Genomic DNA, 16,124 nt, shown 5'->3' on the forward strand with positions numbered 1-16,124 from the left:
TATTTAATTAAGCAAATGTGTGCTCCAACAAGAACAACGTTAAAAATGAAGCTTGGCCTACTTATCCTGTCCGGAGGTAAAGATGTTCAAGCATGCAGAAACATTGCTGGGTTTTCTGCTGTGGGCTTCTTGTTATTAGGATTGCATTCATGTTTGCATCCCCACACATTTCTTATCCTTTTTGACACTTTGGTGTGGTGAACAGCGTTTCAAGTGTGAGGCGGAACACGTGCAGCCATAACGTCCCATCGCCCATCTTTGACGTTAATTTTTTATGAGTAAATGGATGAACTGCCTCCCCCTCTGTACGGAGGAATAAACATGAGCTTCCACATTTGTATTTGAATTCGCCTGGCGATCTGCAGAGGAAATAATTAGACGGGGAAACATGGGACAGTTTTGCTTAACATAAATAACCTCTGGATGTTAGCTGACACTTAAAGGAACGTCTTACACTTGAGTTAGTCGATATATATATATATATATATATATATATATATATATATATATATATATGCAATATGCATTTCATATTTATCATATATTTAATGCAACGACAATCTCGCTTTACACTTTGCTGCTTTTTCTCTGAATTTGTCCTAAATAGGAGGATGTGATTAAGCATGTTTTATAATTGTAGACTATTTAGTCTTAATTTAAATGATCAGATCTCTTCTGTAGACGAGCCACCCTAAAGGACATTATATACCATGTTGTTTTTTAAGTGAAATGTAGAATTGACATACATGTAAATCATTTTAAGGACAATAATCTATTTGGCAAGACTTTTTTCTAGATTTAATTTATTAATCTCTTGCAGTGCTTTGTCATTACTCGGCAATTGTTGGACATTAGTTAAACAAGATATACATACAATAATGTTTTATTTTATCTTTAAATATTGTATTCTTATAAATAGTTTAATTGAACGTAAAAGGTATTACTGCTAATCTGATGCCCTGGTGGGAGGGAGGGGATACTGGCCACTCTGGAAATGCTCCTGTCTCTTTAAATATTCTTGCAGTAATTCCTTGAACATGCACATGGCCATGAAAAAGAGATAAAGCTTGAAGACATCCACACAAACCCAGGCTTTGTGAATAATACAGCTGCTGCTTCCTGTGTTTTGCACCTGCAGAGAGGGAGGAGGAGGAGGAGGAGGAGGAGGAGGAGAGAACACAGTCAGTCTGAGGAGCAACAACAAGTCCTCGGCTCTCATCTTCTTCCCTCCATCGCTCCTACAGCTGTTCTTTCTACCAACTTAAAATGCTGTTGCACATCTGGTGTATAGTTTGGGCTTCTCTCATTCTTCTGCACGGCAGGTAAGATACTTTGTTAACCTGGCTAAACTTATTTGTCGGTGAAAGCTGTATGCATTTTAATCAGCCGTTGGAATGTTAATACATGGGTGTGTGCTGTATTTTAAATGCTTTGACATTGACAGGTATATAATTACAAATAATAAGGAATAAGATGTTGAATTGAGATGCATTAAATATGTTGATTTAAAATTCAAAGACTACAAAATGTTGATTATTGTGAGATGCAGGAACATACTGAACAGCCAGAAAAGAAGATAATTCTTAGTTTTTAAGACGTGTGCTGAAGTCATTTCATAAATAATCTGACCATTTTAACTTTGTCTATAATTAAGCTAAAATAGTGAAATCATAAATATTTTTTTTAATAGTATAGTTTATTACAAATGTATTAACAGTTGAGAAAACCATGTTTTGTAACTACTGCAGTTGTAATGCATGTGCTGTTCCAGCTAAAGTCATATTATTTAAATAACCATATTTAGCATTGTTTGTAGTTATAGTAAGGTATCTTTCCAAAAGTAATATTTGAGTTATATAATATGATTTACCCCAAACAATATTTAGTACTTGTAATACATTTAGAGTTTTTTATATTATAAGTGTTATAAATCAAATGTATTATGATTTACATTTTTTTATTTTTTTATTTTAAGTAATGACATAAATAAAGAGCATAGGGGGAAATAATCATGTATTAATGATAACAGTTTGTCCCGTCGCCCTGCAGGTCTGTGTTCTGTAAGGAGATGAAGCTCCCCAGCAGGGCAGCCAAGCCCCCCTCCCCGTCTGGCTTTCTGGACAAACTGATGGGACGCACATCCGGCTACGACGCCCGCATCAGACCCAACTTCAAAGGTAAGGCTGTGTGACGTGGGGGGGGGGGTGGGGGGCGGCACAGGACAGGTGTGGGGAAACCGTGATTTGGTGGTGCAATCTGGGCAGTGAAGTAGCACAAGTCCCCCACAGATGGGCAGAAGTAAGAGGTGCTGCAGGCTTGTGTTTGTCATGTGTTGTTACTGTGTTCTTTCTGACCCACAGCCGTAGGTGATGATTATTTTACACTGACTTCTTGTTGAGATTTATCATAGATGTGCACTTCCCCTCATATGTTACCCCACAGGCCCATTTCAGTCCAATGCAGATCCTCTCTGACATACTCCCCCCGCCCCCCCTCACTCTCTGGGGGTCACACATCATATTTTTTTCATACTTGCTCCACATCTTCGTCAGTGCATGGTGGGGAAAATCCCAGCTGATTATCTATAAATACACTAATGTAACTAAAGGGGAATCAATAAATCATTGCCTCTGAAGGAATGAGTCCCTAAAATATTTAAAGTTTTCGCTGGTCCACGGATACTACACTAATGGGAGCGTACTGGAGATGACAACACAATGTCATGCTGCTCCTCTTAGAAAAGTCTATTTATCAGGACACAACATGGCACATTATGAGCGAGCAGAGGAGAGAGATTTTGCCTGAAACGTTCTGCTCCTCAGTTGCCCTCAATACTTCATGCGGTCTGCTCAGAAAAACATCAGGAGTGTTTTGGAAGAAATCACTGTGAGGGTAATGTGTGATGACAATCTGCTTCTGTCAGGTCCTCCTGTCAACGTCACCTGCAACATCTTCATCAACAGCTTCGGATCCATCACTGAAACAACCATGGTGAGGATTTTCTTTATCATACTTTTTATGGATGATATACTGGTGATGAAAATCTGCTTTTTCAACCAATGGACATCACCATAAAACTTCCCCATTTGCATCAAGAAAATGATATTGTATGACATGTTTCTGCACACATTATGTTTCAAAATGCAAATGAGGCATTATCTTAATTAGTAGAAATTAATACAAATTCAACATTGGATAAACCTAGGTTCAAAGTCTTGATTTTATTATAATCAAACATTTTTACAGAGGAAAAATTAGATATATCTATTAGTACTATGAAGGATATATGACCAAGCCCCCCTGTAAAAACTTCCAAATTTAAAAAGGAATTGAACTAGTTAACGTTGTTGTATGTAAGTACTATTCAATTAAAGATTTCTGGCTTATACAGTACAAACAACTAATTTTGAGGGAAACAGATATGTAATGTAAAACTCAGGTAAAAGGGTAATACTAATATGTTTTCTCAAAGGCATTATGTGCTGCTTACTTTGGGGAAACTTAGAAGAAAACTACAGATGAAAACCTTAATGTGTATTTTGGATCTTTGTTTTCATTATTTAAAGGGGCCCTATTATGCTCATTTTCTGGTTCATATTTGTATTTTGTGCCTCTACTGTGACATGTTTCCATGCTTTAAAGGTCCCATGTCATGTTTTTCTGGTTATTACCCGTACCCCGTGTGTTATGAAGGTTTTTCTGCATGTAAACGGTCTGCAGAGTCACAAACCCTCAAAGTACACCCTGTAGCGAGTACAACTCTAACACAGAAAAGACCTGTCTATGCTGCCCCAGAACGCCTCGTTGGAGATTTCTCTTGTCCATTGTTTACTTCTTGGGTATAGTGACGTATTTCGGGTATAGTGACGTAACGTAACGGCTCCGCAGATTGGTCCAATCCGCGGAGCCGTTACGTTACGTCCGCGGAGCCGTTACGTTTGGACCAATCTGCGAACTTCCTCACACACACACACTCGGCGGGACGTTGCGAGCCTCGCTGCTGCGAGGAGCGGCACACTGTGAGCTGGCTCACTGGTGTGGGGTCGGCGAGACACAGCGGAATGCTGCGGGTGTGTGTGTGTTTCGGGCTGGGGTTCGCTGTGTCTCGCTGTCTCGCAGACGGCCACTGTGCTCACAGGGGGGGGGGGGGGCAGGAGCTCCAACAAGCCGTTTAGGACAGAGAGTGAATACACATACTATACAGAGATGCTGTATGAGAAACCAATGTGAGTTTGGCAAATTGCACAATATAAATGTATTTTAGTATACCTCAACAATGGAATTATGATCAGTAGAAATGGCCATGACATGGGACCTTTAATGTTTAAAAAGGTCTTTATTTTTCTCATACTGCCTGTGCTGCAGCACCTCTTTTCACCCTCTGTCTGAAACCAGAGCCAAGTCTGCCCTGATTGGTTAGCTGGCCACCTCTTTTGTGATTGGTCAACCGCTTACAGATGTCCCGCCCCTTAGCCTCACATCACATAGAATATGTTGAACCACTAGCCAATAGAGTGGTGCAGTGACGAGTCCTAAAACCCGGAAGTGAGTTAGCATTTTACCACTCCCGGTTCCCTCGTCTCAGAGTCAACGAGATTTCTCCATAGGATTTTGGGAAAATAGCTCGAAATAAGCTCTGTGTTTGACACAAATTTAAGAGACGGATCACGTTTTGTTCTACGACATTAAATACATAAGCAGTGACCCCACTGGTGATTCTTGAAGAGTTTGCGTGTCTAAAAAACGATGGTTGTTAACAAGTGGCTGAATAGGACTACAGAAGTTGACGAGGAACACGTAAACACTCCCGCTAAGTTTGTTTGCCCCTGTTCTGCTTGAAAGCAAGTACCTGCGCTCTTGCAAACTGTTAAAACAAGCACTTCAACTTGTACAATTCTGAATCTGTATTTTTGAATATGGATCTTAAGTTGGCGTGACGTTGAAGTCGTGCGACCCTGCTGTACTCAGCTGTTTGTTTATAGCATAACGTTAGCATTTTGCTTCAGGCGATTAGATTCATAATTCGAAAATGATAAAAGTAGGGTAGACATGTGGATATTATCCGGCTGAACAAAACGTGCATTTATCAAACAGGTTCGTTTTCCACAGACCTTATTTTTAGCTATTTTCCAAAATCCTATGGAGAAATCCCATTGCTTTTTTGTCAAGGGAACCCATGCGCAGTTTATTTCCGGGTAAATACCTCATCCCTGCACCACTCTATTGAAGTGCAATTGTTATGATGTCACTATGTTACGGAAGTAAGGAGTCCAATCGAGGAATTTTAGGCAGGACGGGGGGTGTGTGGGAGAACAAAAAAAACATAATAGGGCCCCTTTAAAAAGAAGATATGTTATGGAGGCAAAATAGCCAATATCACAATATTGGACCAGTGCGTAAAAGAGGATGTTAAAGTCAACATTCTATGGGCTTATCTCTAGTCCTCTACTGTCAGCGATAGACGATGTTGACCTGTTGTTCTTTCAAATGATTCTAAAGATGGCAGAGCAAGGGCAATACAATGTTTAAACAGTTTCCTGTCAGGACTTTTACAGGAAACACGGTTAAAAGTGATGCTGGAGCAGTCAGTTTCATAGTCATTTTGTCGTCCGTATGTCAGAGGCTGTGTGAATATGTGCCACGGATTTATGTGGGTAAGAATCATGTTAAAACTGTGGGGGACAAAGTACAGAGGTTTTCTTCGTTGCTACTCTTTGAATAAAAAATGTAAAAAGTACATAAACATGAATGCAGTACGGCCAATCTGAGAATCATATTTTAAACATGCAAGTGTAAAAATCACTATTATAATGCAGCTGGTAAAGACAATGCTATTTTAACCTACTTTACAAACTGCTCTATAGCTTAATCTATCATCATTTATTGTTGATTTTGTAATAATACAAGCCTGCCCATTTATCAGATCCTTTTTTATTTTCTGGCTCTTCTTCCCTTTGGAGCAGGTTTAATGATGCCTACACATAGTGTCATTAGATGATGAGTAATGTATGGCTTTAACACCATCTTGTACGTTCATTACAAAATGTCAGCTAGGATGTTCTTATCTCTCCGTCTGTCAGGTAAGGACAAATCCTGTTTTGAAGAGTGGGTTTAGTGAGAGGTCTTGTTTTTTACTCCCTTAGAAAGACATCCTTTTTGCAAAAATACCTCTAGGCACAGTCATATTTTAAATAATGAAATTGTAAGTGGGGTTTTCTGTCATTCAAGTTATGAGCACTCAAGTCTGTTTGTCAGCATTCATTTATTTATCTTTGCGCAGAGAGAGTTTGGGTGCGCGCGCGATGCGCTGCAGGTTAATTTGTTTTGGCTTGAGACTTGTTCCAGTGTACATGATCTTAGCCCTCTCACAATACTTAGGGGCAGAGAGTTATGCAAACAGACAAGCAAGAGAAAATTATTCACTAGCGCAAGCTGCAAATACAGAAAACATAACCTTATGGAAACCAGGGCACAGTAAAAAGTGATGCACAGGGCTAACTAGGTTAAAGGGGCATCTATAATACTCATTTGTAAGTTCATATTTGTATGTAGTGTCTCCACTGTGACATGTCTCCATGCTTTAATGTTCAGAAAGCTCTTTATTTTTCTCATACTGCCTGTGCTGCAGCACCTCTTTTCACCCTCTGTCTGAAACCAGAGCCCAGTCTGCTCTGATTGGTTAGCTGGACGGCTCTATTGTGATTGGTCAACCGCTTAGAGAGATGATTAGAGGCATTTCAGGCTGGGGGGGATTGGGTGTGTGGGGGGAGAAACACACTGGTCTGCACATTTGAGCCTTTGCAGACCATTTACAGAAAAACCTATAAAACGCAATACAGGAAAGCAAAGACCCTAAAAGCACAATAGGGCCTCTTCAATTCCTGATGTATACCCTCAGTGTGTCAGCTGGAAGCAGTTATCCATGTCATGTGGTGCCACAGGACACTCAGCAAGGTTGATTTTGAATTGTGTTGTGTTTTCAGTTTTTTTTTGCATTTTGCTTCAAAAAAAGATTTTTTGAAATGCCATCAATCAATAATTCAAACTTTATTTGTTTAGCACCTTTCGTACAGGTTAGTGCAGTGCGATTTGCTTTGCAGATGACTGACTAGCAGAAAAATAATGTGGACCGTTAAAGATAAAACACTGTAAATTAAAGCTATATTGATTAAATAACAATAAAATGTAATACAATGGTACAATTGAAATACAATAACATAAGTGATTCATTTAAAATATGTAAAATAGAATAACATGGTCCAACTAAATTACAATACATAATGAATTAAACAATGCATAACATGATTTACCTTTAAAATGTCAATATGATTCTACTATGGCAAGAAACTTAAACCACTTATGGCTATATCTTTTATTTTAGTCATTTATAACTCTTAATATGAATTCCTCAATATGTTTTAATTCTATACAGGACTACCGGCTCAATGTGTTTCTGCGACAGCAGTGGAATGACCCCCGACTGGCCTATAAGGAATATCCGGACGACTCTCTGGACCTGGACCCCTCCATGTTGGACTCCATTTGGAAGCCTGACCTGTTCTTTGCAAATGAAAAGGGAGCTAACTTTCACGAGGTCACAACAGACAACAAACTGCTCAGGATATTCTCCAACGGAAACGTCCTCTACAGCATCAGGTGATCTGCTTTTAATGATCTATAAATCCACTCTGAGTTTATAATGCACCAGGATGTTCCTCTATCTGGCTCTACAAACCCAGCTCCATGGCGTTTTAAGGCCGTCGACAGAACATGAAGTTGTAGTCTCGAGCCTCTGAGGATATTCCAACAACATGTTTGTTTCACTCCAGTTCAGCTCAGCTGTCATTGTGTTGACCAGCACCCACTGTGAATAATAACTGCAGGCTAAAACAGAGTTGGGTCATAATGTGGCACTAAAGCAGTGGTGAATTGTAGCGTAATGGAGTTCATTAGAATAGAAGAAAGATGAAGCAGTGTGTAAAGCTCTATTAGCAACCCTGGGAAACTAAAGAAACAGTAGCTTCCCTAATTGAACTTCAAAAGGGACGACTGAGTGCAGGGTATCAACCTGGAACAACCTCCCATAAGACAACAGGGTCATAAAGTTTGAAAATGGATAAAGAATTCTGCCTTTATCCATTTATCCACATTAGGCTAGCCCCTATATCTACAGATGAATTCCTCTTCTTTGCAGTGTTGCTCCTATTGCTCATGTTTGGGAGACCTTGCCCGCCCCTCTATATAGGAAAAGGGTCCTTTTTTAGATTTGATATGTCTTGAGTACGGAAGCCTTGAAAGGCCAGGGAGAAAAATCTGCTGATAGTGAAACGTTTTTTTGTCAGGCAAATTGTTTGTTGTTATACTCTTGAATAAAAGTGTTGTTATAACCTGCTCATTGATAGTATTGGGTGAGGGGGACTTTAAGTGGAGGTAGAAATTCAAACTCACTTGGAAAACAACACAACTATTTAGAACATGAAGTAGTTGTGCACTTTAGCCTCTTTGGTCCAAAACTAGCTAGAAAACGTAACAGAAAAAAATGTAACACTAAAACAAAAAGACTATTCCACCCCGTTCTTTAGCCAAGAGAGAAACTATTTTGGATCACATAAAAAAAGGGCTTCCGTACTTTGAATGAAACCCTTCCCTCTGATTGTGCTGCTATGTTTCTCATCCATTTGACTCTCCGTAAAGGCTGGCATCTGCCTGTCAGCACTTCTTAGCCTTTGTGTGGTTAATGCAGGGTGCAGTGGAGTAGAAAACTGGAGAGGAGGACAGTCAGAGCGGCTTCCTGTGACTCGAGGGTAGTGTGAGCCTGCGGAAAGAGTTTGAGTGACAGATGGGTAGGAGGCGGCTGCTGCTGTGGGTTTACTGCTGTGGGCTAGCTGGGTGTGTGTAGAGGGCATCACCTTTTCATTTTACACTCCATCCCACTGCCATTCCTGTGTTGCTGTTTCTCTTTTCTAGGCTGACACTTGTCCTTTCCTGTCCCATGGATCTGAAGAACTTCCCCATGGACAGCCAGAAGTGCACGATGCAGCTGGAGAGCTGTGAGTGGATCTTTCCAATACACTCTGAAAACCTTAAATTAAAGTGTATATGCATCATTTGAAAATACCCAAAACATATCAAATTACAAATAATATACAGTGCAGGAATAATTTAAAAAAACTGTTGACTTCATACTTCTTTAATATTGCAAAATATTAGAGCAATATATAATAAACACAGTAAAGATAATAATACATATAAAATAAAGGACAGGAAATGTTATTTTAGTTTGGTGTGTATTTGTTTGTGATGGAATATTATTTGTAGGAGGATGATAGATGTGTTTGGTAAGAACAGACTTTTAAAGTAGATTTTAAACTGCCCTTCATCTGGAAGTGTCTCAGAAATACATTTTAAAAAGTGAGAAATATTAATGTCATAAATAGCAAATAGAGGCGCATAAGAGATATATCACATTGGGATTTTTGCAAGAAAATCAAAACATTTCTGGACGACTAAAATAAAGAGAAGTAAGAAAAGTACTTGACCCAGCTATATTATAGTATGAAACATAGAAGCTAAATAGACTGTAAATAAGTGGTTAAAAACAAAATATAAAACAGAATATTTCTTTCTGTTTCTACCAACCAACCAATTCATAATTCCCAGCAAGGTTGTAGACGCTCAACAGACTCAAATGTCGTTTTAGGTACATCATTAGACTATGATTTCTTGTCTCTGAAAATAATGATGTACAAAGATTCAAAGCATGTGGCATAGCAATTGAAATCCTCACAGCATCCCTAACCAGCGAATTGAAGTTTGAATGATGGATAACCACCGGCCTCCCCTCCCTCTGTGCTCCTGCAGTCGGCTACACCATGAACGATCTGATTTTCGAGTGGCTGGATGTGGGGGCCGTGCAGGTGGCCGACGACCTGACCCTCCCTCAGTTTGTGCTGAAGGAGGAGAAAGGCCTGGGCTATTGCACCAAGCACTACAACACAGGTACAGGACACGTGACCACCTGCGGAGCAACATCCTCCATCAGCTCTGTAAATCTACTTCTAATAAGACTGTCAGTGTGCACCTGTATCTCCCCCTGTGGTTAGGTAAATTCACCTGCATTGAGGTCAAATTCTACCTGGAGCGGCAGATGGGCTACTACCTGATCCAGATGTACATCCCCAGCCTGCTCACCGTCATCCTGTCCTGGGTGTCCTTCTGGATCAACATGGACGCGGCTCCGGCCAGGGTGGGACTGGGGATCACCACGGTGCTCACCATGACGACGCAGAGCTCTGGCTCCAGGGCCTCCCTGCCAAAGGTCAGAGGGTTAGCTATCCAACATCTCACAGTACAAACCAAAGCAAGTTACTCACTGTGTGTTATATAGTCTGGGATGATATCAGGAAGAAGTGTTTTTCAGCACTGTACATGTTTCTACTTTACAAATTATTGTAACAGTCTTTGACGCCCAGGTTTTTTTTAACAATTCATTCTCAAACTGTATTTATGTTGCACTGGGCTAGGAATTCAATATGTTATTTCCATTTCTTTTTAAAATGAGTCCCAATGCCATAATTTAAAACTACTCCATTACAAGTAAAAGCATTGGGCGCAATTTATTAATATTCATGATTGTACTCTAAACTGTACTTTAAATATCAAAACTTCTATTCAGACTAATACAATATTCTTTTATATGGATTATTAAGGTGTCCAGCTTTATGTAGGGCTTTACAGTAAAACCTACATCAATAATGATATGCAGCATTTCATACATATGCTTATCATATGTTTCTGCAGCAGTTGTTTTTATTTTATAGAGACACATTAAATGGTAATATTCAATCAAAATTGTATAAATTAAAATGTATATGATAAGTGTATTTCAATCTTTGTATTATCAATGATGCAAACTTGGGGATTGTTATACTGTACTGCATGTATTTTACATCTATAGCTACTAGTTACTTTTCCTAATAAGATTATATATACAAAATATTTCATTGGTTTATAAAATATGAAACATTTCCACAGGTTACAACATTAATTACCGCAGTTCCCATTTAGATGCATCAATGATAATAATACATGTTATTAATAATAGTCAAATCTTGTGGACTTTAAAAAATAGTTTTACATAATTTTTTAGTTTTTACAGAACAGTTTTTCAAATGTAGTTATGTAAAACCTCTTCCACCTCTTTGTTAAACCAATGATAACAAGGTGATCCAACATGTAGCTCTTTCCACAGAGTTTGTTATCCCATGTCTTTCATGTCACTGCCTAACATGGCATGAGTGCTCATGTTATCTAATGACTCCTCTGCTCTGTGTCACAGGTGTCCTATGTGAAAGCCATAGACATCTGGATGGCGGTGTGCCTCCTCTTCGTGTTTGCCGCGCTGCTGGAGTATGCGGCCGTTAATTTTGTTTCACGGCAGCACAAGGAGTTCTTCAGACTGAGGAAGAAGCTCAAAGAGCAACAGCGTCAGAGAACTGTGAGTGCACCCCACCCACTCAGCTCCCCCGGGCGACTGTCACCTGTTATTCTCTGCGCCCAGCCATGCACGAGCTGCACGACTCAGCTGCAGCGAGCCGGGAACTGCAGCAGCACTGACCTGTGATTCATTCTAACCATCACCTTATTCCACGGTTCTCAGCATCTTGTTGAAGAAAAATAGAGGAGACAAAGTAGGCCAAACCATGTTTAAAGAGGAAATATTTCTCAAAAAGAAGCAGTGTGACAGCAGCTGCAGGACTCATTAATGCCTTGTAATATTTATAAGACAATGCACAAAACATCTGCATGAATCCTTTGTTCTTATTCGTCTGTCAGGAGCGTGCTGCTGAGATGTTTTCTGGATGCGCTGCCACGTGGTCTCATTTCACATTAATGTCGCACTTGTGTTCACTTTGTTTGCAACAGATGCTTGTTGATGCAGATTTGAACACATAGCACTGTGCCATGTTTGCAAATCAATGCAGCCTGTTTGATGATTACATTGATTACATTTGTGTGCCCCCCCCCTCCCCCTATCAGCAGGGAAGCGGTGACAGTAAGTCGAAAGGAAAAAACATGTCAGGCAACAACACTCCTCACGGGAACGTCTCCCAGCAGTGCTCCGCCTGCGCCAAGGTACGTTCTGTCACCTGGAGCTCCTTCTACTGTCACAGTCTCACAGGATTTACTTTGCTGTGTATTTACATTTCTTGCATTGTCTTGCATCAAATTGCTTGTACGTATGTGTTAACCTACTTGCAGTGGTGGAAGAAGTACTCGGATTTTGTACTTGAGTAAAAGTAGAAGTACCCGAATACTCTGTTACAAGTCCAGCATCAAAATATACTTAAAGTACCAAAAGTACTCATTGTGCAGGTCAATTTCAGAATAATATATATGATATGTTTTATAATGATTGATCATTAAAGTGTTATCAAAGCTGGTAAAGGTGCAGCTAGTTTGAATGACTTTGTATACTACAGGGTAGCTTGTGAATTTACTCCAGATGGAACTAAAGTCTGATTTAACACTTGATTATATTTCACATCATTAATCAAAATCTGCAAAGTAACTAAAGGTATTAAATACATTTAGTGGAGTGAAAGTACACCATTTACCTCTGAGTTTGTAGTGGTGTAGAAGTACAAAGCAACACAAAATGTAAATACTCAAGTACAAATTCCTCAAAATTGTACTTACTGTACCTACAGTACTTGAGTAAGTCTACTTAGTTACTTTACACCACTGCCTGCTAGGCAGTAAACCTGATTTTGGTTCTGATTCAGTTTAAAAGCAGCCAATCAGTGTACAGGTGTGTGATTCTCAGAGCAGAAAGTTATTGGCTCATCCTAAATCTCCACACTGAAAGACTAACGGAGAGTTCCCAGTAAATCCTAAGGGTCACACAGTGCGGTTCTCTCGCAGACATTTTGAGTGCTTTCTGAACTTTCTTAAACATTTCTGCTGACTTTGAATGAGGGAGTTGCATAAAATGAACAGCATTTTGGCGTGAGAAAAACAGTTAGCAGGGGAAGCATTTAAAAATCATAAACAAGGACGATTGGCACAAAGAGTTTAGCATGGCATGTTTAATTCACACGGAAACATTAATGATTTAAGATGCTACATAACAAATGAAATGAGGGGAATCCAAGCATAAGCTAAAGTATTTTATACTAAATTGCTGTTTTCGCAAAAATGTGTAGATGTAATATTCGACCTCTTCACTTTGAGAGTGAGCCTGCAATAGAAATGGTCCTTGAAGAAGGTATAAAAAGGTCAAAAAAGTCCTTAAACTAAAAGTGTGCATAACAGGTTTTGACATTGCCATGGTAACATGATGATTCCGATGTAAACCACTTCAAATCTGTGCCGCCTGACACTCTCAGACACTTGGTGACATGACTAAGATACTTTATTTATCCCAGGTTGGGAGATTGTTTTGTCACAGCAGAATTTTGACAGTCAATCTACTGTACAATAATTACAACATTTCTTAAAAATAGAATATAATACAAATCAAATAAAGATAACCATAACAAAATAAAAATGTAAAAACAATATTCTCAGTAAGAAACACACATTCAGAGGAGTATCCAAACACTTTAGAATATACAGAATACATTAGAATACTCTCTAATATGCCAATCTACCAAACATATAAACACAGTGTACTATATATATTTAAAAGTCACCTATTATGCTATATTTGAACAATATATTATAGGGCCATATCTATACAAAACATGTATCTGAAGTGTTTTGCTCAAATTACCAAACAGTTCACCCATTGTAGCATGCCTCACACCCCTCTATTTCAGCCCTGTTACTAAAGTGCTGATTCTGGGTCTGGCCCTTTAAATGTAACCGAGCTGCTGTAGAGAGTCCGCATGCAAGCAGTGATTAAACGCCATTTTATGTTCCAAACCACATCAAGCATTATTTCTGAAACAGTATGGAGCTCAAACGCTTTCTCTCTCGCGGGTCTACCACAAGGACAGTACCTTTTATATCCGGCTTCTTTAAACATACTCTCTCCAGTACAGCGTTAGCTCTGAGTGTTAGCAATGCTTGCTAATGTAAACACAGAACATATTACTTCCAAAACACATTGCGCATTGTTTCTGATACAGCACATAGTCAACTGTATATGGGGACGATAGGTTGAGAGGGGGGCGGGACGTTGCCAGGAGTTCAATGTAAAGCCAGCCCATTTCAGTAATGACGTCAAGTTCTCAGCAAATCTGGATCAGCTCCGTTGTACCCCCTTTTTTTTTAGATGTGGGTAAGGAGGAAAATAGATTTTCTGTCTCGTTACACACCGGGGACACATATTTATGTATAAAATACATCAAAAAGTGCATTTTGCATAATAGGTGACCTTTAAAATGAAGAGTTAAATATATCCTGTGAGGTAGTGTAGGTTCCTATGGTACTTAAGGGCTTAAAGGTTCAGGGTTTAAGCTTTAGGCTGAAGATTTGATTGGGCCATTCTTTACTGTGTCTTTTTCTTTCCAGGAGGATGAAATGACAAACCAGGGTTTCCTCTTCCAGAGTTATGGACTTGCGCTGTCATCAGTAGGTGTGGCAGAAATGGATGCACCGGTCTCTGCCGATCTACCTCCTGGTTTGGGTTTCTACGACATCCGCAAGCGCTTTGTGGATCGAGCAAAAAGGATTGATACCATCGCCCGGGCTGTGTTCCCCATGAGTTTCCTCATGTTTAATGTCCTCTACTGGCTCACCTACAAAGTCCTGCGGCATGAAGACCTTCTAGCCGCGCCGTGAGGACACAAGGACTGGATTGTGAACACAGCGGATACCTTGAATCCTGCTTTCCTCACTGAAACATTTACAGTCCTCAGCGGAGCCCTGCAGATGCGTTGTGACTGCATGTCCAGTGCCATGGACATTTCTATGACATGGAAGCATTCATGGGTTTCTTTCAACTTTGAATAATTTAAAAGAAATGCACTTTTTCTCCGCACTGATGGTTTATACATTGCACATCAGTGTACAGTATGCGTCTTAAGTATATCACCTCACAATTTGTTACGGGAAATGTCTGTATGGCCAGATACTGTAACTTCACTGAAGCACTTCCTCTACAGGCATACATTTTTTTATTCTAATATTCCTGCTGTCAACTGTTTCCCATAACACAGGTTTCTTACCACCAAGACAAATAACATGTCACTACAAAAGTAGCAACTTTACTTTACAGGCCTGGGAAATACATTAAAGGAAAATACATATATTTTATTTGTATTTTATTAGGCTTCGGTAATCCAGGTTTGAATGCTCTTTATTTTCTTACAGACATGATATTTATCAGTTCACATTTCTAACCCTCCTTTGTGTAATAAGAACTGGAATAATCTGTTTTTGAAATGTGTTTCATATTAAATTACGGCATTTAATGCCTGAAGGACTGATGGATATTGTCCAGATATTTTATGAAGTTACTATATATTGATATAATGGCATAGCAAAGCATAGCCAAATATAGAAGATATGTTTTTTATCATTAATCAACCTCGACCACCATCAGGGTACATGGGAACAGTGATCATAATGTACTAAGGTCTCCTCAGGTCTGCACAATGCCAGGTGTATCAGTGTTTAACCCGACTAAGTAACACTCTGAGTATAAACTGTCTGTTTTTTTTTTTCTTTAGAAACAAAAAAGGAAATCCTTTGTTGGTCAATATAAAATAAATGCTTTGTACCCTAATACATAATGAGTACACTTGTTTTGCAGTCTACAGTCCAAATATAACAGCATGCAGGGTCTAAACCAAAGGATGGGACTTTAATATCAGCCATGAAGTCAAACTATGAAATTCTTTAATGGTGAAAAGCATAATCTTGCTAGAAATGTTTTCCCTCTAATACTTTCCTCTGTCGGGTTTATAATTGTTCATAATGTATGTGCATGAATGCCCTGAGACGAAGACAATTTCTAGAAACCTCGCCTCATTTTAAAAATAAATATTGCAATAAAGTGAAGCTGTCATTAATATTTGATTTAAAATGTAGCTGCCACATACAGTAGGATGACAGGGCTGCATACATCAGCACATTAAGTCTCTGTGAAGCATCAATGGTCTCTTTTTATACTGTAA

General features: G+C 39.3%; 1 protein-coding gene across 2 annotated transcripts; it reads left to right on the top strand.

Annotated features, from left to right (window-relative positions):
* Positions 1-529: 529 nt before the first annotated feature.
* On the top strand, positions 530-15,733 carry glra4b (glycine receptor, alpha 4b). Of its 2 annotated transcripts, none has more exons than XM_034152028.1 (10): positions 530-1,322; positions 2,050-2,177; positions 2,924-2,991; positions 7,433-7,656; positions 8,968-9,050; positions 9,862-9,999; positions 10,104-10,318; positions 11,339-11,497; positions 12,040-12,135; positions 14,518-15,733. In XM_034152028.1, the coding sequence occupies exons 1-10, from the start codon at positions 1,267-1,269 to the stop codon at positions 14,785-14,787; spliced, it is 1,437 nt and encodes a 478-aa protein (XP_034007919.1). In that variant the 5' UTR covers positions 530-1,266; the 3' UTR covers positions 14,788-15,733. The 2 variants fall into 2 exon arrangements, with proteins under 2 accessions (XP_034007919.1, XP_034007929.1); XM_034152038.1 differs by having other exon boundaries at positions 12,043-12,135.
* The last annotated feature ends 391 nt before the right edge of the window (positions 15,734-16,124 follow it).

The sequence above is a fragment of the Trematomus bernacchii genome, unplaced genomic scaffold, assembly GCF_902827165.1.
Source record: "Trematomus bernacchii unplaced genomic scaffold, fTreBer1.1, whole genome shotgun sequence".
Classification (NCBI taxonomy): domain Eukaryota; kingdom Metazoa; phylum Chordata; class Actinopteri; order Perciformes; family Nototheniidae; genus Trematomus; species Trematomus bernacchii.